Consider the following 26239-nt stretch of genomic DNA (forward strand, 5'->3'; position numbering starts at 1 on the left):
CCCTTTTCCCCAATTCTGGCTATGTATTAGGATGGACACTGAACCAAGACAGCACAGGCTGGTAGAGAAGCAGTACTTCTAGAAGTCAACTCAAAAATGCCTTTATTTATCCAAGAATTAATTATCCTCTCAGCACATGGCTACCACAGCTAATTTTCAAATGGAGAATGCTGTATATTTTGCATCCTGAATGATAGAACGCACCATTGCCTCAAAGGCCATGTTCAAAAACCTGCCAAGTCCTTGATTCTGGTTCATATTTTTATTTTTATGTAAACACAACAGTATGGTTTCAGGAAAGTCTGTTTTTTTTTTGTTTTGTTTTGTTTTTTTGAGACAGAATCTCACTCTGTCACCCAGGCTGGAGTGCAGTGGTGCTATCTCGGCCCACTGCAACCTCCACCTCTCAGGTTCAAGTGATTCTCCTGCCTCAGCCTCTTAAGTAGCTGGGATTACAGGTGTATGCCACCACACCCAATTAATCTTTGTATTTTTAGTAGAGACAGGGTTTCACCATGTTAGGCTGGTCTCGAACTCCTGACCTCGTGATCCGCCCGTGTCAGCCTCCCAAAGTGCTAGTTTACAGGTGTAAGCTACCATGCCCGGCCTTAGGCAAGTCTTTTAACTAGCATCCCAGCATCCTCTGGGACTCTATGGCACCTGTATTCCTCTGTTAACATTCCTTCTATATTGTAATTAATTTATTTTAATCTATCTGCCTGGTTAGACTGTCTCCCACATATTTGTATCCCCGGAACTTAACAAAGGACTTGGCACAGGCTAGGCTCCCTACAAATATTAAGTGAATTTAAAATGGAGCTTTAATTCCTGGCTTGAAGTCACCTCACAAAACATTTAGTGAGTCTGTATTACAAGCCAGGAGGACGCTATGAAAAATCAGATAGTCTTTCCCTTTAAGGAATTTGTATTCATTTCTATTGGAGTTAATAATAATAATGATAATAGCTGATATTTACTAAAGATAGGGAACTTTGTTAGGTACTTTATATGTACCTGAGTTACTGTCATTTTATAGGTGAAACAATGTATGTACCCAATGGGTTAAGTTACTTTCCTGAGGTCACGCAGCTATCACGGGGCAGAACGAAGACTGTAACTCAGACAGTCTGACTGCAGTAATGCTGGCCCAACTATCAGGTTGAAACGTACAGCACCGTGCCCATCCACAGTTCTCTCATTTATCAGAGAGGAGGTCCTGAATCCAAGTTATTGAAATCGTTGCAGACATTTGTTTTAAAGAGGAATAGGTCAAGATGACCAATCTGGGGAAGAACTTACGTCTTTTGCCAGGCAGTGCGTATGGGGAACAGAGCTGCGTTGGCCTTCTGTTAAAGCAGCTGGGGATTTCGGTTTTGGCTTCAGACCTGCACAACATTCAGTCAATAGCATTTATTGGGCGTCCACTGTGCAGGGTGCCCCCTGCTACTTCCTCTCCTCCCCACATCCTGGGGCAGGGAGGGGAAGTGAGGAAAGAAAAGCAAAGACAAGGCGAGGAGGATGCTGAGGGTGGGCAGGTGGGCACCCCCACCCCGCTGCGCCGGCCACGCCCCTTGCCGCGCCCTCGCCCCGGAGCCCACTTTAAACTCCCGCCCCTCGTAATGACGACCAATGGCCGACCGCGAAGCGCGCAGGAGGCTGGGGATTGGCCAGTGCCGCGGTTGCTGGGGCGACGGGTGGGTCCGGCGGGTCCCCGGGCGGGGCGGGGCCGGGGCGAGGGGTGCCGGGTGGTTTCCGCCCGGCAGCCCGCAGCCCGCTGCGCCCCGGGCCGCGTCTCCCGGCGGTGGGAGGGGGCGGCCCCCACTCGGTTCCTGGCCCCTCGCGGCCCCGTCAGCCTCCCGCTCGGGGTGCGCCGCCCTTCGTCTGGGTCTCCGCCCCCAGGACCCGCGGCCGAGAGCTCCGGAGCGCGGCTTCCCCGGCCGGCTGCGCGATGGGCTGCGGGAACTCCACCGCCACCAGCGCGGGCGCGGGCCAAGGTGAGTCCGGCGGGAGGCGGGGGCCGGCGGGGGCGGGCGGGAGAGGCGGCGGGGAGGAAGGGTGCAGGGATCTTGGGTGGGGGGCGCGCAGCCCCCTCTCCCCGTCCCCATTTTCGGGACAGGAGCAGACCGCCCGTTTCTGGAAAGACCGAAAGCGTGGCAAGTCCCCCGCGCGGGGGCGGTCGCGCCTGGAGCAGTCGAGCCTGCGGGGCGTCTCTGCCGAGGGAGCGCGGGGAGGACTGTCGCGGGCTTCCCTGCAGCCGCCGGGGCTCACCTGCAGCTGGCGGGTCTCAGGGCTCTCCTGGGGGAGAGGATTCCCGGACGTGGTCCCCGGCCGCTCCCCCACCTCCCACACTTGCTCCTCCAGGCCTCTCCCCCATCTCCTCGGAACCAAGGCGCTGCACCTGGAAAAGTGCAGCAGAGCAAGACAGGACTTTTCGGGCAGTGGTGGTGGGGCAGGAAGCGGGGAAGGGTGGGAGTAGGGTTGGGGAGAACTAGAAGCAGAGCTGCAAAAACGCATCTGTGTCTGCCTTGATGCCGAAGACCGGCTGGGCTGCTCTTAGGATTTCTCTGAGAAGCTGCAGCAGTAAGGATGTTTTACATATGTGAGACAGAGCTTTATTATTAACAGTCTGTTAAGATACTTTTCATTAAACACACACACACACACACACACACACACAAATAGAAACTTCTTTTTATACCACTTCATGTTGATTGGCAGGCAAGGTCTTCTAGCTTCCCCGGGCCAGCCAGGCTTTGTGTCAAGTGACTTTTGCCAAAACTCACCCTTCTATTTCACCCTGCCTATGTCTCGGGATTTAAGGTAGCCTGGATCTGTTTTGAGTAATAACTGCTGACCTATTTCAGTGTCCTTTTGGATAAAGAGCTCCTATCTCCTCCAATTGAAGCCAATCAGATGCCACATCCTAGCCTAACCAGCAAATGCAAACAGCAGTCAGAGGCTGCAGTATTTCCTAGGCGGCTGTGGAGGCCCTGGCAATGACTTTGTAACCTTGGGCCTGTCACATCCCTTAACCCAGACGCCGGTAAAAAATGGAGTTTAAGACTCAAGACTAATTTATTTATTTTACAGTTTATTTTGACGTTCGCATAATGGAATCGGATGTGGCAATCTGCTCAGTACTTGGCCAGGTTTGTGTTTCCTCCTTGGCTGCCGTTGTTGCCACACATCGGGAATATTCTGCTTCAAGAGAAAGGGCTAACATATGTGCAATTCTAGTCCTAGAGATATGAATGAACCCAGGTAGCGATTTGTTGAAAAGTTTATGACTTACAGTTAACCGTTACCATCTTGAATTAAATCCTGTCCTGGTGATAATGCAGAGAGCCACAGGAGAGCGAATTTTTTAGATTCATTTAACAGTGGGGAAGGTTAGTTTAGCGCCTTATGCTAATGAGGGCAGATGGGCTTCAAACCTGCCTGTGGCCAGAAAGCTCTGCATGTATGAAACAATGTCAGGGCCACACCCCGCACTCAGGTTGTGTCTCAGTCTACTAGGTACTGTGGCCGTATGCAATCCACTGCATGTGTAGCCTACTTAAAAAAGGTGAAGAAAAATTATCCACATTAAAAAAAATTGTAGGAAGGATTTGTAGCAGATTTCCCTTAAAATGAGGCTAGTTTCATACATGTACATTTTGATTTATTAATGAACTGCTTGTCAGTTTTAGGGATGGAGAGGGGGTACCATTGCCAAATGAAAATCAGAATGATGGACCAGGTGCAGTGACTCATGCCTGTGTAATCCCAGCACTTTGGGAGGCTGGGGTGGGTGGATCACCTGAGCTCAGGAACTCGAGACCAGCCTAACCAACATGGTGAAACCCAGTCTCTACTAAAAATACAAAATTAGCTGGGCGTGGTGGCGCCTGCTTGTAATCCCAGCTATTTGGGAGGCTGAGGCACGAGAATTGCTTGAACCTGGGAGGCGGAGGTTGCAGTGAGCTGAGATCGCACCATTGCACTCCAACCTGGGCAACAAGAGTAGAACTCCGCTCCATCTAAAAAAAAAAAAAAAGAAAAGAAAAGAAAATAGAAAGATGGTAAGGTATGATGAGCTAGCTCTAAAATGTTAATGTAAAAATCAAATTTGGAGGGAAAATATGATTTCTTGGGGAAATATGATTCTCTTTATGAGTATTTGATTGACTTTTTCCCTAGGAGCATCTCACTTATCACCTAAAGGGAAGTCATATTGAAAAAAAAAAAAAAAGCTACTGAAAGAGTAGTTTGAGGAGCAGCCTCACTTTTGTTTGTGGACAGTGCATGTGAGAGCATGCTATTCTCTCCTCCAGCTTGCTCTTTGCCAAAAATTACTTTTTGTTCAGAGGAGAGAAGGATATTGAGTGCAGATTCAAAACATGCAGGAGACAACATGATGAGCAGGGAGTTATTGAATCACCTCTTTGATGGATATGCGCTTGTCTTGGAGAAGCCATTCCCAAACATTTGCCTGCCTGTGAGTCCACCTGGCTGACTTTGGGATTTGGTCATTGTTATTTTGAAATGTTCTGTCAGTTGGTGTTAGGAATTTAGGTTCAGAAAGGAAATACATCAGGATGAGAGATGTAAAGAAAAATAAACCACAATGCAAAGGTACTGAAAATCTCAGCTGTGAGCTTGGGCATCAGCGTCAATTGCACTGTTGACCAAGCTGCACACCAGGAGGACTGAACCCAAGCAATACGAAACGCGTTAAAGAGATATTGTCTTTCTCTTCTAGTTGCTTACAGTGCACTACTTCCAATATGTCCCAGGAGTCATAGAATTCAGTAGCCATACAAACTTTTCAGAAAAAAAAATGTACCAAGAGATTGTGGAAAGGGTGCTGAACTTAAGAGTCTGGACAGTGAGCTTAAGCTTAGGTTTGGTGCTGTGCTGTTTGCATTATTGTGGGTGTTTCATTTTACTTTTTTGAATTTTGGTTTCTTTGTTTATATAATGGGAATAATTGGGTGTATCTTGTTTCATAAGGCTCATGTGAAACTCAAAAATAACATGAAAGCACTCTGTAAACTGTAATTATTACTATATAATAATATTATCACCATTTTGAAGGCAAAGTGGTTTTCCTTGAATATTTTTCTATAAGAACATGGCAAATATTTTTTCATGCATTAACATATTATTACAATACCCCTAAATCTGAAATCTCCATTCTGAGCCCTGTTTTACTTTTTGAGTTACTCAGGTAAACTGGATAATTGTTTCCCCTTTCCCTGAGATAGCAGGACGGCTGCCTCTCTTGGCTTTTGTCTGGTGGACTCGGTTAACATGACAGATTGATATGCAGTAGTGTACTTGAGTTAAGTGGATTCCGTATGCCTGATGCATGGAGAAACTGGTATGGAGTAAAAGGGTCAAGTGGCCATAAGAAGTAGTGAGATGGATCAGCCCCTTGGTAATTCTGGGTAGACTTGCCCCTGGAGTATGTTTCTATTAATAACTGTAAGCTTACACATTGTCCACCCCTATGTGGGACCTCCTCTGCTGGGAACTTCTAGGGCAACGCTGGGGGCAGCCAGCAATGGATGTTTGTAGAATGAAGTCAAACTTTGTTGCTCTTGAGAAATTGATAGTCTAGGTAGGAAGATTAAGCAATTGAGAATCACTGCAAAGCAGTGGATAATAGAATATAATCTGGACCTTCAAGTTTGCAGGAGATGTTGAATGACACAGTTAAATCAGAGAAGTCCTCCTGGAGGAGTTGAGCTGGGGGTCTAGATGGAAATGTGAGAGGCATTTTGAGTACACAAAAGCTCTCCACTTTCACATTTTGATATGATCACTCTCTCAAGGTAGGAATTTGATTTTTCCCAACCTGCAACTATATAAAGGATGCAGCATATTTTTTCTGCATGGTCTAGAGTCTAGACCCCAAATTATGGAGAAACATCGGGATTGAATAGTTCATTTTAAAGTGTCACATTTGTTATAAGGCAGGGAGCTTTTGCACTCTCGCTCACTCTCACTCTTTCTCTGCAGTCAGATTCTTTACTCACTTGTTTTTCCCCCGAGCATGTCTCCGGACTAGGCAGAGAAATGACCAACCTTGCATTCTGAGTTAATGATGTCAGCAGGTCGGTCATTCCCTTTTATATAGTGACATTCATATAGACTATGAAGCAAGTCTTTGTAATGTAAATCAGAAGTTCCTTTTTATGTAAACCAGAAAATCCCTTAAAAGTTTGGATAGTTCCCCATATCTACAGTAGTCTATTTTAATGCAGGCTAAGGCTGTAGAAATTATTTGCAGCAGGAGTTATCTCAGAAATATTCAGCTCATGATATTGGGTTAAATTGGTTAGTTGAATTTTTTCTGCCAGAGTTATGTAATTGGTAACTGATCTTAACTTTGCAGGCAACTTACTGTCAGAATGTTTCCATAATAGTTTTCTGCTGTTTATGTAACAATAGTCCGAGGGGGAGGAGCTTGATAATTATTTACCCTATTTTATCAGTGTATCCCAGGGAGTTAATACAATCCTTTTGGGTCCAATATTTTAGATTAGTTATGTCCTTGTCCTCAATTAGCTAGATAATTGCATTCTTTTGAGGTAGCTATATTGGTCCAGGCTTAATTACATCTGTAAATGGTTTGGTAGTATTGAAATGATACAGCTCTGTTTAGCAATAGTGCAAGATTTGTGGGGGAAATAATATAAAAATAATACAAAATTTTGTTGATATCATTTTTATCTTGCACTACTCCCCTTTCCCCACAAGTATGTACCATCCTTCTTTCTATTCTTTAAACATGCTGAACTCATTCTTGTTTTCTCTCTGTGTGAAACACTTTTTTGCTGGAGAGCTGATACTATGTTTATTTCTTGTCTCCTTTCCCCTCCCCCAAATGGAGGCCTCATGAAAACCTATACATTTTGTTTACGGCTGTATCCTCAGCTTCTAGACTAGTTTCCACATTTTTAATGGAACTCACTCTTGTTTTCTCTCTGTGTGAAACACTTTTTTGCTGGAGAGCTGATACTATGTTTATTTCTTGTCTCCTTTCCCCTCCCACAAATGGAGGCCTCATGAAAGCCTATACATTTTGTTTACAGCCATATCCTCAGCCTCTAGACCAGTTTCCACATTTTAAATGGATTTTTTGGTTCTTGAAATATATTTGTTGAATGAATGAGTATATTTGGGAAACAAAAAAGATTCAAAATGAAGTCCTAAGTTGGTGTGGGCACACTGTACTGATGTAGCAATTGAGTGAAGAAAATAGAACCTCAGGAAGTCAGGGAAGCCTGCATGGAGGAAGTGGAACTTGATTTGGGTTTGAAGAATAGCGTGGAGGAAGTGGAACTTTATTTGGCTTTGAAGAATAGGTAAGATTTGGATAGCAGAAAATGGAAGGCAGGTCATTTTTAGTGCTGTAGGAAGTCCTAGAGACAGAAATGGGCTTGGCGCATTTCAGGTTAGTAAGAAGTCTAGCCTGATTGGATGTAGTCGTTCACATTGGTTGCAGGGTATTGGGAAGAAAGAATGGTTAGGATACGGGACGAGGAGGACAGAAAGGCACTGAGGCCACAGAGTTGAGAGAGGGCTCTGCAGCTAAAAAGGCCAAGTACAAATCCTGCATTTGCCATTCATCATTTGTATGACCTTGGGCAATTTGCTGAGGCTGTCTGTTCCTTAGGTTCCTTGACCATAAAATGGGGGTGTAATAAGAGAGCCTATTGTAGATTCAGTGAGTTAATGTGCGTAAAGTGTTTAGAACAGTGACTCGTATATTGTAAGTACCCAATATACTATTTGTTATCAGTATAGGGAAAGACACAGCTGGTGTAGAAGGAAGGCGTGAGCCACTGAAGGCGTGTACGTATTGAAGTGGCATCATTCACAGCTGCTGTCTGCGCTCAGAGAAGTGCTGAGGGCCTGGATCATGGCTGTGGGCCCTGAGAAGCGTTGAGGTCACAGATACGTGGAAGACAGTTGAGCTAAAGAGAGGCTGCAGATGTGGGATGAAGGAAGAGGGAGAAGTAAAAATTAAACTGTTAGAGCCTGGGTAACTGGAAGGAGGTTGCTACTCACTCTAAAAGTAAGGTAGTAAGGGGCAGGTGATCAACATACTCGACTGTACCATGTTTGAAGTGATGATGAATAAAGACAGGTGTGGAGACCCCTCTGCTCAGGTAGTAATCATTGGTGAGACAGAACCAAGAAGCTCTGTGCATCATTCGCTTGCTGTGTCTCCCCAGAATTGATGGCATCCAAAGCGAGTGATTGATTTCTGCCATTGTCACAGCCTGGTAGGTTCTTTTTGCCCACTGCCCCAAACAAAACCAGCGAGGGCTGGGCACGGTGGCTCACACCTGTAATCCCAGCACTTTGGGAGGCTGAGGCAGGTGGATCACCTGAGGTCAGGAGTTTGAGACCAGCCTGGCTGACATGGCGAAACCCCATCTCTACTAAAAATACAAAAATTAACCAGGCGTGGTGGCGCGTGCCTGTAATCCCAGCTGCTCGGGAGGCTGAAGTGGGAGAATTGCTTGAACCCAGGAGGGTTGCAAGTGAGGCTGCAGTGAGCAGCCTGGGTGACAGAGCAAGAGCCTGTCTTAAAAACAAACAAACAAAAACCAATGAGAACAGCAGTTTTTGTGGCAAATAAAGAGTTTAATCATTTCAGGGCTGGCCAAGTGAGGAGAGCAGAGAGAAATTTCTCAAACCTGTCTCTCTGAGAATTCGGAGGCTAGGGTTTCTTAAGGGGACTCTGGTAGGCAGGGGGTTACTGGGGAATTGGAACAATTGATTGGCTGGGGATGAGGTCATAGGGGCATCTAAAACATCTTTGGGCAGTAAAGTCAATTCCCAGGAAAGGGTTGGTTCTCAGAACCAGGTGGCATCTCTTGATCTACCAAAATGTGAAATCTGAAAACTATGTCAAAGGCCAGGTCTTTAGGTTTCACAATACTGATGTTATCTATAGGAGTATTTGGGGAAGTTGGAAATCTTGTAACCCCTGGTTACGTGACTCTAGTGCAGTAAGCAACTTATAGGAAAGCATGCTAAACAATAGCGGGTCATTGTTTATGCCTATTTTTTAGTGAAGTTTAAGCCCCTACCAGAATTTTAACCTTGCCATATGAATGCAGCTTTGATCTTTGAACAAGGATGGGGTATGGTGGGGGGTGGGGTCAGTTTTCCTTGCTTCAAAGTGTAACTATAAACTAAATTCCTCTCATAGTTATCTTGGCTTCCATGTTAGAATAAGAAAAAAAAAACCTATGAAATTAAAAGCAAAGCAAAATAGAGTCAGTTATATTAAATTTCTCTCATTATTTATAATTCAGCAAAGGCAGTTTTACCATGAGCCACTTATAGCTCCATATAGACATGGCTTAAATTTTATTATATCAGCTAAATGTCAGTGCACTAACTTATGCCTGTACTTCTTATATGGCTGCATTTATCTTTTATTTATTTATTTATTTATTTTGAGATGGAGTCTTGCTCTGTCACCCAGGATGGAATGCAGTGGCATGATCTCGGCTCAGTGCAACCTCCACCTCCCAGGTTCAAGAGATTTTCCTTCCTCGGCCTCCCGAGTAGCTGGGATTACAGGCATGCACCACCGCACCCAGCTAATTTTGTATTTTTAGTGGAGATGGGGTTTCACTGTGTTGGCCAAGCTGGTCACAAATTCCTGACCTCAGGTGATCCACCCACCTTGGCCTCCCAGAGTGCTGGGATTACAGGTGTGAGCCACTGCGCCTGGCCATTTTTTGGTTTTTACTTGCCTAAAGTATAGCTGCTTGTCTTAGTTCATTTTTGTGTTGCTATAAAGGAATACGTGAGACGAGGTAATTGATAAAGAATAGAGGTGTATTTGGCTCGTGGTTCTGCAGCCTGTACAAGAAGCATGGCACCAGCATCTGCTTCTGCTGAGGGCTTCAGGCTGCTATCATTCATGGTAGAAGGTAAAAGGGAGCCATAGTGTGCAGAGATCACATGGCAAGAGTGGAAGCAGTAGAGAGAAGGGAGGGAGGTGCCAGGCTCTTGCTAACGACCAACCAGCTCTCATGGAAACTAATACAGTTAGAACCCACTTGTTACCACCAGCCATTCATGAAGGATCTGCCCCTATGGCCCAAACACCTCCCATTAGACCCCACCCCCATGAGATTTGGAGGGGACAAACAAACCAAACTCTAGCACTACTCAACAAGGACGACCTATGAAAATGAGATTTTCTATAAGAGCTTCCATTTTTATTGACATAATTTTATGTCAATATATAATTTTATATTTCTAGGACACATTGACCTGAATTTTTTTCCTCCATTATTTGAAGAAATCACTTATGAATCTGTATTTTTTTATTGCACTCTGAAAAATAAGCATTGCTTTGGATGAAGTAATGAGCTGTTGTTCCATTTCTTTTGGCCAAACCAAGGCTATGACATAGTTTTATAACTATTGTGGGTCAGAAGAGCATAGCAAGCTGTCAAAATTAAAGAGAATTTTATTTATTTTTCTGCAGTTATATTTATGTAGTTCTCGGAGGGACTGTTTCTTTTCTAAAACAAATAAGGAGTAAAACATTCCTGCATGTTTTTATTATTTCCCATAAGAACCATAGGCATTTATGTTTCTGATAATTTATGCTGAAAGAAGAGTGCTTTTTAAATCTTCAGTATTTTTTTTTTTTTAAACAAATTCTTCACATACATAATTTTATTTCGGGTGTGTGTGTGTGTGTGAATTATCACCACTTGGTTTGAAGAATGTAACTTAACATGTAACTTAGCAATTCATTTACCTGTGAATATTTCTAGTATATTTTATAAAGTCTGGAGTCTATGTAGTATAGTGGTCATAAAAGGTATTAATGGACTAAAATGTATATGACCTTTTCTTTCTTTCTTTCTTTCTTTTTTTGAGACGGAGTCTTGCTCTGTCACTCAGGCTAGGTGCAGTGGCGTGATCTCCGCTCACTGCAAGCTCCGCCTGCCGGGTTCATGCCTTTTTCCTGCCTCAGCCTCCCGAGTAGCTGGGAGTATAGGAGCCCGCCACCAGGCTCAGCTAATTTTTTGTATTTTTAGTAGAGACGGGGTTTCACTATGTTAGCCAGGATGGTCTCGATCTCCTGACCTCGTGATCCACCCACCTCAGCCTCCCAAAGTGCTGGGATTACAGGCGTGAGCCACCATGCCTGGCCCTTCTTTCTTTTAAAAGATAAAAGTATGTTCTTCATAATAGAGTTTGGCATGTGGGAGGAAACGCTCACATCAATAAATGTTTGAATCTGTATAATACTGAAGACATGCTGGACAGTATGATTCATGGTTTTTAATGTATACGACAGGCTGATTAGCTCTCAAAGGACCGTCTGTCTGTAGGAACCAAGATATTGTGTCCGTCTACTTAAAATTACTCAATGCAGGTGGGGCGTGGTGGCTCACGCCTGTAATCCCAGCACTTTGGGAGGCAGAGGCGGGTAGATCACAAGGTCAGGAGATCGAGACCATCCTTGCTAACACAGTGAAACCCCGTCTCTACTAAAAATACAAAAAATTAGCCGGGCGTGGTGGCATGCGCCTGTGGTCCTAGCTACTTGGGACGCTGAGGCAGGAGAATCACTTGGACCTGGGAGGTGGAGGTTGCAGTGAGCCGAGATCGTGCCACTGCAATCCAGCCTGAGCAACAGAGTGAGACTCCGTGCCCCCGCCAAAAAAAAAAAAAAAAAAAAAAAAAAATTTACTCAGTGCAGTATCTTGTAGCTGGCTTGTGTTATCATTCACGAGGAATAAAGTTCCGTTTGTGTCGTGCATGATACATATATTACATTTAGTTTCCCTCCAGATATTCATTTTGCTCTGTATTTTAAAAGAGAGTATTTTTTGGAGACAGGGAAGGACAAAGATAAGAAGGTCTAGTGGGTTGAATGGTAGCCCCCAAAAAGATATGTCCACGTTCTCTTCTCTGCAGTGAGTGAATGCAACCTTATTTGGATAAAGGATCTTTGCAAATGTAATAAAGTTAAGGGTTTTGAGATGAGGAGGTTATACTAGATTATCTGAGTAGGCTCTAAATCCAATGAGAAGGGTGTTTATGAGAGACACAAGATGAGAAGACGGACATAGAAGGGAAGGTGATGTGAAAATGGAGGTGGAGCAGAGATGATGGGGCCACCAGCCAAGGAATGCCAAGGAATGCTTGCTGTACCAGAAGCCAGGAGAGGCATGGAATGGGTGCTTCCCTAAGGCCTCTGGAAGGAGTTTGGATCTCCTGAGACCTTGATTTTGTACTTCTGGCCTCCAGATCTATGAGTGCATAGATTTCTGTTGTTTAAACCACCCAGTTTGTGGTAATTTGTTACAGCAGCCATGTGAAACGAAGACAATATTTTTCTGCAGTAGTTCAGAAATGAGACAAAATCAGAATATAAGAAAATGTATTAAACTGTATACCTGGAGTATAAATAATTCTTTGCTTAAATAAACACAGCACGATGCAATCGTGGTGTGATTCATAAAGCCCTTCAAGACTGTTCAGAACCTTAACCACTACTAGGACACATACAATTTTTATATGAAACATAAAGAATGTCTGAGAGGTTTTTTTTTTTTCCCCGTTTCCTGACACCGAATTCTTCAACACCAAGTGTCCTGCAATTCAATTCAATTCTAACGCTACCTGGAGTTAGTGTCAGCCTCCACAGGTTTAATGGGTCGGTCCCACAAGACTGCCCTCCCTTCAGACTCTAGTTGCAAATATTGCGCTTCCAGGTTGCCACACTTCTGTCAGCTTGGCTATAGATTTGGGGGTCTTCACAAATCTCTCCAGTCTCAATGATTTGCTAGAATAGCTCACAGGACTCAGGAGGACACTTTCCTCATGTTTACTGTTTGATCATAAAGGGTCTGAATGAACAGCCAGTGGAAGAGGTACTTGGGGAAGTCTGGAAGTGTCCCAAGTGCAGAAGCCTCTGACCCCAGTGGAGTTGGGCTATACCACAGTCCTGATGGGTAGATAAGTTCACCAACCTGTAAGCTCACTGAATCCAGTAATATGGTTTGGCTGTGTCTCCACCCAAATCTCACCTTGAATTGTAATAATCCCCACATGTCAAGGGCTGGGCCAGATGGAGGTAACTGAATCATGGGGGTGGTTCCCCCATAGTGTTGTCGTGGTAGTGAATAAGTCATGAGATCTGATGGTTTTATAAATGGGAGTTCCCCTGCACAAGCTCTCTTACCTGCTGCCATGTAAGATGTGACTTTGCTCCTCCTTTGTGTTCCACCATGACTGTGAGGCCTCCGCAGCCATGTGGAACTGTGAGTCAATTAAGCATGTTTCCTTTATAAATTACCCAGTCTAGGGTATGTCTTTATTAGCAGCATGAGAACAGACTAATACATCCAGTTATTTTGAGGTTTTCGTAGGTGCTGTGGTTTGAATGCGTTCCCCAACATGTGTTGGAAATTTAATACCCAATGCAGTAGTGTTGGGAGGTGGGACCTAATAAGAAGTGATTAGGGCTTGAGGGCTCTGCTCCCATGAATGGATTAATGTGTTTAATCATAAATAAACTGGGGGACGAATGGAATGGGTTGGTTATTGAGAGAGTGGGCTGGTTATTGAGAGAGTGGGTTGCTGTAAAAGCAAGTTTGGCCCCTTCTTGCTCTCTTGCTGTCTTGCCCTTCTGCCTTCCCACATGGGATGAAGGAGCATAAAGGCCCTCACCAGATGTGAGCCCCTCAATCTTGGACTTCCCAGCCTCTAGACTGTAAGAAATACATTTTATTTTCTTTATAAATTATCCAGTCTGTGGTATTCTATAACAGCAACACAAAAAGGACCAAGACACAAGCATGGCTGGTTAAATCCTTTGCCACTGGTGATTAACTCAATCTCCAGCCTCTCTCCTCTCTCTGCAGGTGGCAGGGTGGAGCTCAATGTTCCAAGCTTCTAATCAAGGCTTGGTCTTTCTAGCAAACAGCCCCCATCCTGAAGCCATATAGGGGCTTGGCCAGGAGTCATCTCATTAGAAGCCTCACAGAGAGGCTCCTGTCACTCATCACTCAGGAAATTCCAGGGGTTTTAGGAGCTCTGTGCCAGGAACCAGGGGCAAAGACCAAATATCTTATGATGAAACTGCAATATCAGATTTTTTGAATGTTTGAATAGATGGGATTTGCTATGCATTTTTAATTAACTGAGACTTCTGTCATTGAGACTCATGAATAAAATGTTAAAATCTTCTGAAATGTGGAAAGTAAAAGCTAAATAGAGCCAAGGTGAGATGAAGTGATACTGTAAACAACCAACAGTGATGGAAATGTCCTTCTTTACATTCTATTTACAATTTTTGTTACTGAAACTGCATATAATACATTCCTGAGAACAAAACCTTTCCCCTCTCCATTTTTAGGAAGATATTTAAAATTATGATTATCATTTCTGCAGTTTTGGGAAATAGTCATTAAATCTTTTGACTCCCTCCCCTCCAAATTATAATAGTCTCTCTATATTTTTTGGTGTGTTTTTTTCCCCACAAGAAACGTTGTTACCTTTTTTTCATTTCTACTTCTCCTGAGGCCCTAGGCCCATTGTATTAACCCACCAAGGTTATGTTTAAACAGTAAGGAGCCAATTTGGCAGGACATGAAGTGGTATTAGGATGAATGATGTATCCTTGTGGCCTGGAAAAAAATAGATGTAACATTATGCATATTTGCTTAATAAATGATAAAGCACATGAACCACAGATACAGTTTAAAGCAAATGGGATCTTGCCACTATCTAATTTTGATCAAAGCACTTTTTTGCATAATTACTTAGATTAGGGATTGCCATTTGGTTAATTACAATAAATATATAAGCGAAGTGTAATTAAAAGGTTGCAGGGAGGGTAATTTTATTTCTGATCATTTTATGATTTTATACTTTTACAGGACAAATAAACTTATGCTTTGCATTTTATATACCTAGGTACTCTGATAATTTTGTTTAGGGTTTCCAACATTTGCAACCTTTTTTTTTTTCTTTTGGGAAGTTGTGTGTTAGGGAGTCATATTCTCATTACCCTGGTTACAAGCTTTTCAGTAACCACCGTGTTACCTTGCTTCTAAGATGCACATTTTCCTATTAAAAAATGGAGCACATTTTACAATCATACACACACACAGACACACACACACTTCATGGAGTGTTTCTGACTTCTTTGCCCCACCCCTACCATTGCAGTTATTCAGTTGATGATGCCCTTTCAAATGAGGGCCATTTTAGAACAGAGGGAATGGTCTGTTGACTTTGTTTTAAATGGTGGCACCATGCATCTCTCTTGGGCCTGCTGGGATGTTAAATGGTGAGCCCAGCAGGGAGGAGGCCCTTGATGGTGCCCATAGCTTGGTGCAATCAAGGTGAAGTGGATGGAGAGTTCCTGATGCTGATTAAAATAAGCACTGAATGCACAACATGTGGCCATTTGTAAACTCATTTCTCATTTCACACACGTTACTGTGCTTTGCCTTCCTAGCTGCATTTGTTGACCCAGTATGTCCTCATTTACTAGATGCTGAAACAAAGTGATTTAGTGACTGTCAGACAAATACTGGCATAGGGATCCGACTCTAGTCATCTGCCTTCTGATTCCACACTGTTCTTACCCCATCACCGTTCTGCCATCCCTGAGATGTAGCAGGGCAGCCTTGGCCACTCTCTTCTTCCTGTGGATTGTACTAGGTCACCCCTCATCTTTAAATGTTGAGGACTCGGCCGGGTGTGGTGGCTCACGTCTGTAATCCCAGTACTTGGGGAGGCCAAGGCAGGTGGATCACTTGAGGTCAGGAGTTCAAGACCAGCATGGCCAACATGGAGAAACCCTGTCTCTACTAAAAATACAAAAACAATTAGCTGGGTGTTGTGGCAGGTGCCTGTAATTCCAGCTACTCAGGAGGCTGAGGCAGGAGAATCGCTTGAACCCAGGAAGCAGAGGTTGTGGTGAGCCAAGATTGTGCTGCCGCACTCCAGCCTAGGCAACAGAGTGAGACTCTGTGTCAAAAAAAAAAAAAAAAAAAAAAAAGTTGAGGACTCATGGTCCACATTATAATCATTGTTTTCTTCCCTCTGTAAGACTTGCAGAATCAAAGGCTCATCTCTGGTTCTCCCTTCCCCTGACTCCAGCAAAACCCAAACATACTCTTTATCCTTTTCCACAAAAATAAAAAAAAAAAGCTAAAAAGATATTATTTTCTTTTTAGACGTAAGCTGAAAATTCTAAGCCCCCCCCCAACCAGTTAAATGGACCCCTTCTCTTGGCCAAGGTCATTCCTAAGTTAACCTGCAAAACTAGGTCAGGCCATGATGGGAAGTGGGGATTGGACATGCCTCATTATACCCTCTTCCCTTTGAAATTCAGGCACAACTGACCAGCATTTAACATTAAAACAGACCTTAAGACTGACAAAGCAGACTCTTTGTAGCAGTAAGATACCAACATGACAGCAGGCTCTAAAAGAAGTCAGGCCGGGTGTGGTGGCTCCTGTCTGTAATCCTAACACTTTGGGAAGCTGAGGTGATTGGATTGCCTCTGCTCAGGAGTTTGAGACCAGCCTCGGCAACATGGTGAAACCCTGTCTCTATTAAAAAATACAAAAATAAGCCAGGCGTGGTGGTGCACGCCTGTAATCCCAGCTACTCAGGAGGCGGAGGCAAGAAAATAGCTTGAACCCAGGAGGCGGAGGTTGCAGTGAGCCAAGATGGCACCACTACACTCCAGCCTGGGTGACAGCATAAGACTCCAAAAACAAATATAAAAAAAAAAAAGTCAAAGTATTTTACCCCAAAATATATTTCTTTGACATAGATTTTGAAATGCCAAGCAAAGCTGTAGTTTGAGGGGGAAAATCTGTATTCTGTAGATAAATTCTCTTCCTTTTCCAGGTCTTTTTCCTGATCTTGAATTAGTGTCTGGCCTTTTTTTTTTTTTTTTTTTTTTTTTTTGAGACAGAGTCTTGCTCTATTGCCCAGGCTGGAGTGCAGTGGTGCAATCTCAACTCAATGCAACCTTTGCCTCCTGGGTTCAAGCAATTCCTCTGCCTCAGCCTCCCAAGTAGCTGGGATTATAGGCGCCCACCACCACACCTGGCTAATTTTTGTATTTTTTTAGTAGAGATAGGGTTTCACCATGTTGGCCAGGCTGGTCTCGAACTCCTGACCTCAGGTGATCCGCCCACCTCGGCCACCCAAAGTGCTGGAATTACAGGCGTGAGCCACCGTGCCCGGCCTAGCACTTTTTTAAGTCTGATAAGAAACATTTAAAGAAGCTTCATCTGCAAAATAAAACCTTGGGTCTCCAAAATCCCTTATCTTATCTCAAGACAATTCCAGGAATCAATTGATTCCAGATCTTTAAATAAACTCTTTCAACCAATTGCCAATCAGGAAATCTTGGAATCCACCTATCACCTGGAAACAACCCCCCACACCCCCACCACTTTTGAGTTGTCCCGGACCAAACCAGTGTACATCGTACAGGTATTGATTGGTGTCTTATGTCTCCCCGTAACGTATGAAACCAAGTTGTAGCCTGAGCACCTTGGACACATGTTCTCCAGATCTTCTGAGGCTGTGTCACAGGCATTCCTTAACCTTGGCAAAATAAACTTCTAAATTGATTGAGACCTATCTCAATACTTTTTGATTTACACAGATTTTCTTCTAGATTCTCATGCTTGACTCTAAAATAAAACGTTCATTTTCACGGGTTTATGGTGGCACTAATTTTTGTTTATTTTTTTCTATCAAAAACACTCTACTGTTGGCAGTTTTTCCTATGTTAAAATTTTTTTTAAGTTTAGGATCTTTTGGTTTAATAATCTCTGATTCTAAGGTAGTTTACATATGTATCATTTTAACAGTAATGGTGGCACAGAAATGTTCTTCCCTGAAGAAGGGAACTAAGTTTATTACAAAGTTTAGGTTTAGTCAAAGCCTTAAAAGAATTCGTTTGAGACATAGCCTCAATTATCTTTAGGATCAGCTTTTAATTTGCAGTATTACAGATGCAAAATGAATATCATTGTTTGATTGTTCTTGCAATTTGGCAATAACTTTACCCACAGACTTATTTACTTACTTTGTAGCACATCTTCCTTTATTTTTACACCTCTGTGACTTGTGCAGAAGTTATTTTAATTTCCATTTAATATATATCGAAATTGAAATATTAAGTGTGACGTCTAATAATAACTTAGTTTGCTATTTTTATGTGCCAGCTTTGTGTTAAGTGTTTACATTGTCTTTTTACACATTGTCTTTTTAAATCTTCACAATAACCTTTGAGAAAGATACCTTTTGCCCTCATTTGACATAAGGGAGGTGAGGTTTTAAGAGGTTAAAGAATGCTTAATACCATATATCTTGTAAGAGTTGGAACCAAGTCCTGTGCCTCCCAGATAAAGATATTGGGAGGAGGAAATGTGGGCAGAGAATCTGCGAGAAGTAATGGGGATGGAGACCAGAAGAGATGAGCTGTTTTTGTCACATGGGTGGTGTATTAGGGTTCTCCAGAGGGAGAGAACTAATAGGATAGATGAATGTATGAAGGGGAATTTATTAAGGAGGATTGACTCACATGATCATTAGGTGAAGTTCCACAATAGGCCGTCTGCAAGCTGAGGGGCAAGGAAGCCAGTCCGAGTCCCAGAACCTCAAAAGTAGGGAAGTCAACAGTGCAGTCTTCAGTCTATAGCTGAAGGCCCATGAGCCCCTGGCAAACTACTGGTCTAAGTCCAAGAGTCCGAAAGCTGAAGAACATGGAGTCCGATATTCGAGGGCAGGAAGCATCCAGCATGGGAGACAGATGAAGGCCAGAAGACTCAGCAAGTCTGCTCTTTCCACCTTCTTCTGCCTGCTTTATTCTAGCTGTGCTGATAGCTGATTAGATGGGGCCCACCCAGATTAAGTGTGGGTCTGCCTCTCCCAGTCCACTGGCTCAAATGTTAATCTCCTTTGTCAGCACCCTCACAGACACAGCCAGGAACAATACTTTGCATTCTTCAGTTCAATCAAGTAGACGCTCAGTATTAACCATCACAGATGGGAAGCCAATGGGAGCAGAGTTAGAGATGCATGTGACTCTTTTTGGAGCTAGGCTGGTGTCTTCGAGGCTTCCTAATTAATTTAGTCCATTGCTTGCATTAGCGCACAGTTTGACTTAACCGTGCCGTGCAGACACCAACTTAAAAGGTGTATGGCTTAAAACAGAAAATGTTTCTCGAAGTCTACCAGTTTTAAAATTCGTAAAATGTGAAGTTGGATTAATGTGATCTGTAAAATCTTTTTCAGAACTGGCACCTTGTAATTTACAGGAACTGTTAAAGATGGGTGGAATAGATTCCAAAGCTAAGATTTGAAACTTAAACTAAATTTGAAATTTAAGATTGGAATTTGAGGCCCGGTGCAGTGGCTCATGCCTGTAGTCCTAGCACTTTGGGCAATCAAGGTGGGAGGATTGCTTGAGCCCAGGAGTTGGAGAGCAGCCTGGGCAACATGGTGAAACCCCATCTCAAGAAAAAATACAAAAATTAACCAGGCATGGTGGTATGCACCTGTATTCCGAGCTACTCAGGAGGCTGAGGTGTGAGGATCACTTGAGCCCAGGAGGCAGAGGTTGCAGTGAGCTGAGATTGCATCACTGCACTCCAGCTTGGGCAACGAAGTGAGACTGTATCTGAAACAAACAAAAAAAAAAGATTTGAATTTTATGATTTTTTTGCCCTCCTTTCTCTGTTTTTGAAAATTTTTTTAAACCCATTTTCTTTTCAGGAATACGACTGTATTTTAATTAGGCATTAGACAACATTTTTGTAGCAATACTATCACCAATACAAACCTATCTTCTTTTTTCTCTAGGCCCTGCAGGAGCAGCCAAAGATGTGTAAGTATTGAATATTAATGATTTTATAAGCTGTCTTTCTGAGGAAGTTGCTGTTTTTCATGATTATGACCTTTAGATCTCTGTGGGTATGGCTGAAAAGACATGGAAATACTTTGTGTATAATGCACATGTCAAGATGATCATTGTAACTAAAGTGCTATTCAGAGAGTGTTCTTTGTGCTTTTCATTAGCTTTTCAGTTGCCTGGGCACTTTAACTCAGGATCTTAAGAAGGGGAAATGTTGAATTGTGTTTTCCATCCCAACTGGTATAGAGATTTTTTTTTTCTTTTAGTTAAAAGCAAGTGATTATAGGAGAAATAAGCATGTAGCTCCTATGACTACGCAGTGTTTTAGAGTTAGCTGGGGAGGAAAGGCTGGGGCCAAGCAGTTACCAAGTGTACATTGAATTGTTTTAAAGTTGATAACTAGATATTCGAATGAATATATAGGGCCATTCAACATAGTCACCATTGAGCTATCTTTAGAGCACAGGACATTTAATAATGGGCATCTCCCTGTGGAGAGATCTGGAGCTCAGGAGCATTCAGGATTTCCATGCCCCTTCTCTCTGCATCCTCCTGCCTCTAATCTAGCTATAGCAAGGACACTACAGCAGTTCACTCTTTAAGAGTATTTCTGGTTACCCAGTGAAGGGTGGGATCAACTCTCCCACCCAAAACTGGGTTGGATGTCAAGACTGATTCACCACATCTCAGGAGGGTGTGGAAAGATGTATTGCTCACATGAGGCTTTCTGGGGAGAGCAGGGCAGCCATCCAAATGGGTCTGGTTTTTATTTTGGTTGGAGAGTGGGCTGGGGTGAGGCTACTTATGAATGGGCAGAGGTTTGATCTTCCTGCTGGCACAGGGAAGAAGTGCCCCCACTTTCTTATTGGCTTACACAGATGTGGGGCAAAAGGGGAGTGATGGGGCTCAAAGCCGTCAATGGTCAAATATCAAAAATAGGGCCAGGTATGGTGGCGCATGCCTGTAATCCCAGCACTTTGGGAGGCTGAGGCGGGTGGATCACTTGAGGTCAGGAGTTCAAGACCAGCCTGGCCAATATGGTGAAACCCCGTCTCTACTAAAAATACAAAAAATTAGCCAGGCGTGGTGGCGGGCCCCTGTAATCCCAGCTACTTGGGAGGCTGAGGCAGGAGGATTGCTTGAACTGGGAAGGTGGAGGTTGCAGTGAGCCGAGATCACACCACTGCACTCCAGCCTGGGTGACAGAGCCAGACTCTGTCTCAAAAAAAAAAGAAAAAAAAGAGTCAGACTTTCTTATTTGTTACTACAAAGAATTTAGAGAAGATGAGAATGGGATTGTAAAGCTTTCTGGGAATTAAATATTTAAATATGCATTTTAAAATTAGGACTTTAGATACAAAGGAAGCAGTAATTGATGGCTTCTAGCTCCTGTTTGCTGTGTTGGAGTTTATTACCTAAACATTTAGCAACAGTGAATTCTGCACCCTGACCGTATTCCTATTATTGCAATATTTTGGTTTCTCCTTCAGTCTCTCCCTTCAATTTCTATATGTGTTGCCAGATTAATTTTCCTCAAGCACTGCCCTGCACTTGCATAGGACCTCTGCTCAAAACCTTTCAATTATTCCCATCGTCCTCTGGACTGAACCCAGGATTTATTAGGAATAGGAAGAGTATTTATGTTTTAGCCTCAAACCGACTGGCTCGCATGGCGTGGGAGGAGATGCTACAGTGGAGAGTGAGCAGAGCCCAGGGCTGGGAGGGCTGTGCAGAGCTGCTTCAGGCCACTGTTCTCAGGGGCTTCTGCGACCTCATGCTTCTTGCTCCTGTCCTTGTGTTTTGCTGTGCCCACTGCCTGGAGTGGCCCTTTCCCTTTCTGTTTATAGAAATGACATCTGTTCTGTAGGGCATGTGTGTTATCCTTCGTGAGAAGTATTTCCTGGCTCTCTGAGCTGCATAGTGTGTCTTTCTCCTCAGAACCTTCACAGCATTTTGGACCTTTCTTGTGGGGCATCGTGTTGGGTTTATATCGTAGTTCTTCATGTTCTTGTCTCTTTTCCCTTGAGGATTGAGAGTGGGGCAATACCTTACCCATTTTATTGTGCTCTAGAGTTATTCATGTCATGCTTTGATCATAGTTTGTGTTGGATAAATAGTTGTTGAATCAGTTCCATCATTGCTCTTCAAGGACGGAGTGATTTCACGACATCTTTCTTTTTCTAATAAAATTTAGTGATGATTTTGTCAACAGAATTAACCGTTCCAGGATGCGAGATGCCTTTTAACTACTTAACTATTTCACTATTTAGAATCCTGAATTCTTCAGATTTCCCTTGACTATACCTCATTCTATGTCCTATAACTTTAAAATAAAGTAATTTATTAAATAAATGACCTTTTAAAAACAAATGCAGTGGATTTACCTGGAAAAAGTTAAAGAACATTATAATATTACTTTTCCTTACACAAAAGGTATATTCAAGCACATTCAATTTTTTAAGTGGAAGCTATAGATTTATAAATCTTGACTGTAATATTAGGTGATGCCATGAATGAATGACGAGCTAAGAAATTAAGATGACTTAATTTTTTTATTATGCACATTAAAATTTTTTTTTAAAATCTAAACAGACTGATCCCAAACCAGAAGGATTGGCCAAAATAGTAGAATAAGTACTGAGAGTAAAGAACTTAGAATAGGGCAAACACAATATTATGCAGACCACAGGAAAGTCTTTGTGGGAAAATGGTTGTTATTTTTGGAAGCCAGAAATACTATATATTTAAAAAATCACTTCTCTAGGAAAGGTCTGCAATTTTTACTACTCGTTTTTCTTATTTATTTGCTGTTTTCTATAGGTGAGAAGTCAGTATATAATAACAAATAAAATGATGTATCTGTCCTGAAGTAGGTCACTGTCTACTAGGGACCAAAATACAGTGTGGTAAGTGCTAATTATTCCAGCGTTCAGAATTTAATGCTGGTCTTGGAATTGAAGGATGAACAAGAGTTCATGCAGAAAAGGAGAAAAATGGCAACCCATGGCAGAGGACAAACATGAAAAAAGGCATGGGAGTGCCAGAGGACAGTAGGTCTGGGACCAGCCAGCCAGGTGGTGTCCCCTGGAGCCTGTGCCTGTGGTACAGTCTGGGCAGAAGTGAAAGATGAGGTTGATGGGCAGGGCTGGCTTGTGAAGGGCCTTGGGTGCAAAGCCAATAATTGTGCTTGTTTTTTTTTTAATGCATTCAAAGGCTGATAGAGATTTTAAGGTGGAGGAATTAAATGATTATGTTTGAGTTTTAGGGCAGTAACTCCCAAAGCAGTGTGACACATGGGATGAGGGAGGGTGCAGGCACAGAGGAATAATGGAAGTGAGGCCACAAGAGGGTCAGATAGCAGAGGGAAAGGAGAAGAGGTGATACAATCAAGATGCATTAGAAAATGTAATTAATAAGATTTGTTTAATGACTGAACGGGGAAGGAAAGGAAACTCTGAGGATAATGCTGCAGTCAAACCTGAGCCAAGGGAAGCGATGGCTGATAGTCCAAAGAGGTCATGGGGGGCTGAAGGAGGAAGAGAAGTCATTGTGTGTGTCATGATGGCCACATTGGTCACCCTGGGGACTGTAGTTTCAGTTGAGCAGGGTGAATGATAACCAAGTCAAAGTGGAAGTGAGCCAGGTGCAAGGAAGTGGAGAGAGTGATGTGGGTCTTTGGTTTTACGCTGTTTGGCGGTAAGGAATGGAGGGATGTTGGTGGCTTTAAGAGGAGGCAAATTTTCAAAATATACTGTATTAGAAAAAGAATACCAAGGAAATTTGGAAAGTACAGGAAAGTATTTTTTAAGAGAAAAATTCAGTTATTATTCTACCACCAGAGACAATCATTATGAACATTTTACACTTTTCTTCAAGTGTTTTTTGGTTGTTTCTGCCCAGTTGTGAGTATGGTTGATTTTGTGTATTGAAGTTTGTTTTTCCTTTTGTCTTTTTTTAAAAACTATTTTTTGGCATGGAGGAGGCATGGATATTGCTGTAGGCTAAAAGACAGGAACCAGGAGAGTAAGAAAAGCTGATGGTGGTTTGGGGAGGGGGTTTTTCTCTGGTGGTGGAGAGAATAACGATGCATGTAAATCCTATGACAGGCTAGAGAACTCAAAACCTAGCTAGGTTAACCTTCAGCACTTGAAAGCATGGTTGACAATGTCTAGAAACTTAATCACCGTAAGAAAAAGCCTACATGTGTATCAGAAAACAAGCCTATTTTTCCCTCTCTTTCTGTCTCTTTGAAATTAAATCACAGTGCAGTAACACACTGAACAAAACAAACAAAACAGTGAATTCAAGGTAATGACATTCGGCCACTTTCACAAACCTGCCAACATCAACCATGTTCTTATTTTAGTGTGGCAGATTCTCAGCTATTTGGCACAAATAGGCTGCGTTGGGATATTTTTGGTAGGAAATGGCAGAAGCCCAGTTTAAACTGGCCTAAACAAACAAACACAAAGGAATTTATTGGCATGTGGAGTGGAAAAGCTCCAGGGACTTGGCTGTAGTCACAGCTGGATCCAGGTGATCAGACGACAGGAAGAAACTCTCTTCTCTGCTTTCGTCTTCATTCTTAGGCAGCTTTCCTCAAGTGGTGACAAACAGGACCAGTTTATATCTTATCAGCTTCCTAATTCCTGTGGAAAAAAGCAGCTTCTTTTTCCTTGTAGTTTGATCAAAAGTCCTAGGGCTGGGCTCTCCTGGCCCGTTGGGGTCATGTTCCTATCTCGGAATCAGTCAGTGGGACAGGAGAATGTGGGGTGCTCATTGGCCAGGCTGCAGTCATGTGCTCACTACTGGAGCCAATCAGTATCATCAGCCCCACCTTACCATATGGCCAAAGAGCAGAAGAGGGGTGATTCCCCACGGAAAAATTGGGATGCCGTTACCAAAAAAAGGGGAGAAATTTTAAGTGGGCAAACAGAAACAATTGGAATTTAATTGAAAGCATTTTTTTTTGTAGATCAATTTTCGTGTTCTTAAAGAAGTCTTGATTTAAAGCTTAAGCAATATTTATAAGAATATTATGACTATGTTTCAAATAAGAAACAGTATTAAATAAGTTGACTCAAATATAATGTTTGCTGTTGAAAATAAAAAAACCATAGCTACTCAATGTAAACAATGTAATTCAAATACTTCTTTCACTTAAAACATGTAAAGTGAATCTTACTGAGATTCTTTCCTTGGTAAAGCTATTTTATTATTATGGAAGGTAGCAAATACAGAGAAAAATATTTTGGAATGAAATGACGTAAAACCCATTGGCAATTTGTTTTTGTTTTTGTGTTTGGAAAAAAGAAATGATAAATCTTTTATGTTGAGTTTCTTGGGATCCTTTATAAATTTACCATGTCTAATGCACCCATGTCAGCTGAGCCCTCTCTGCTCCTCATAGATACAGACCTTAAGGTATCTGATGGGCTCTTTTCTCATCCATGTAGTAGAAGGTAACACTGTCTTCTGAGGGTGAAGAGGATGGGGTTGAAGTAGCATTGAAAAAGCCTGCATTTTGGAAGCAGAGGGACTTGTGTTTAAAATCCCCTTCACCATTTGCTAGCTGTGTTACATTGTGTCCTTAGTATAATTATCTGTGAAATTGGGATAATATAATAACTGTGCAGGGTGATCATCTTCATCATCATCATTCTTACAGTAGTAGCTAATCTTTACTGAGGACTGTGCACCATACACTGATTTCCAGCATTTCCTGTACGTTATCTCCTTCCATACCCATGATAATCTGATGGACAGAATAATGATGTTTCATTTTACAAGTGAGGAGATGGGGAGCACAGAGAGCTGAAGTAGCTGCTGGAGGGACAGATTACAAATACAGTATATTTAATATCCTAGGAAAATACTTGGCATTATGCTTGTTGCCCCCGGTGAATGACAGCTAGAATTATTAGTTAGTTTAAAATGTTGTTGAAAAAATTTGGCAGGGCCTCTGACATGAATACTTGATGGCAGAAGACCCAGCATATTGAGGGCCTTGCTGTGGTTAGAAATCATATATTCCCATTGGTAGCCACGATAAGATTTTCCTTAGGTCGGACCCTGTGAAATAGGAGCAGGAAGAGAGAGAGCAGATGGACGGATTCATCCAGGGATGGAGAGGAATAGGTGGTGACCAGCAAGTGCTGCAGAAATACTTGACTGCAAGACACGTGCTAGGGAGAGAGGGAAGGGAAACACGAGGGGCTGATGGATAGGGAGGACGGGGAGGGATGGATGAACTGGAGCTGATGTTGCAATAAGAAAGCAGCCTTCTTGGGAATGATGGGA

General features: G+C 42.8%; 1 protein-coding gene across 1 annotated transcript in view; it reads left to right on the plus strand.

Annotated features, from left to right (window-relative positions):
* The first annotated feature begins 1722 nt into the window (after positions 1 to 1722).
* C10H12orf75 (chromosome 10 C12orf75 homolog) overlaps positions 1723 to 26239 on the plus strand; it is a 41155-nt gene continuing 16638 nt past the window's right edge. Inside the window, exons 1-2 of the mRNA XM_034934384.4 lie at positions 1723 to 1994; positions 19888 to 19912. Of these exons, the coding sequence (XP_034790275.3) occupies positions 1949 to 1994; positions 19888 to 19912 (71 nt within the window). The 5' untranslated portion in view covers positions 1723 to 1948. The remainder of the gene's footprint in view (positions 1995 to 19887; positions 19913 to 26239) is intronic.

Source organism: Pan paniscus, chromosome 10, assembly GCF_029289425.2.
Source record: "Pan paniscus chromosome 10, NHGRI_mPanPan1-v2.0_pri, whole genome shotgun sequence".
Lineage (NCBI taxonomy): Eukaryota > Metazoa > Chordata > Mammalia > Primates > Hominidae > Pan > Pan paniscus.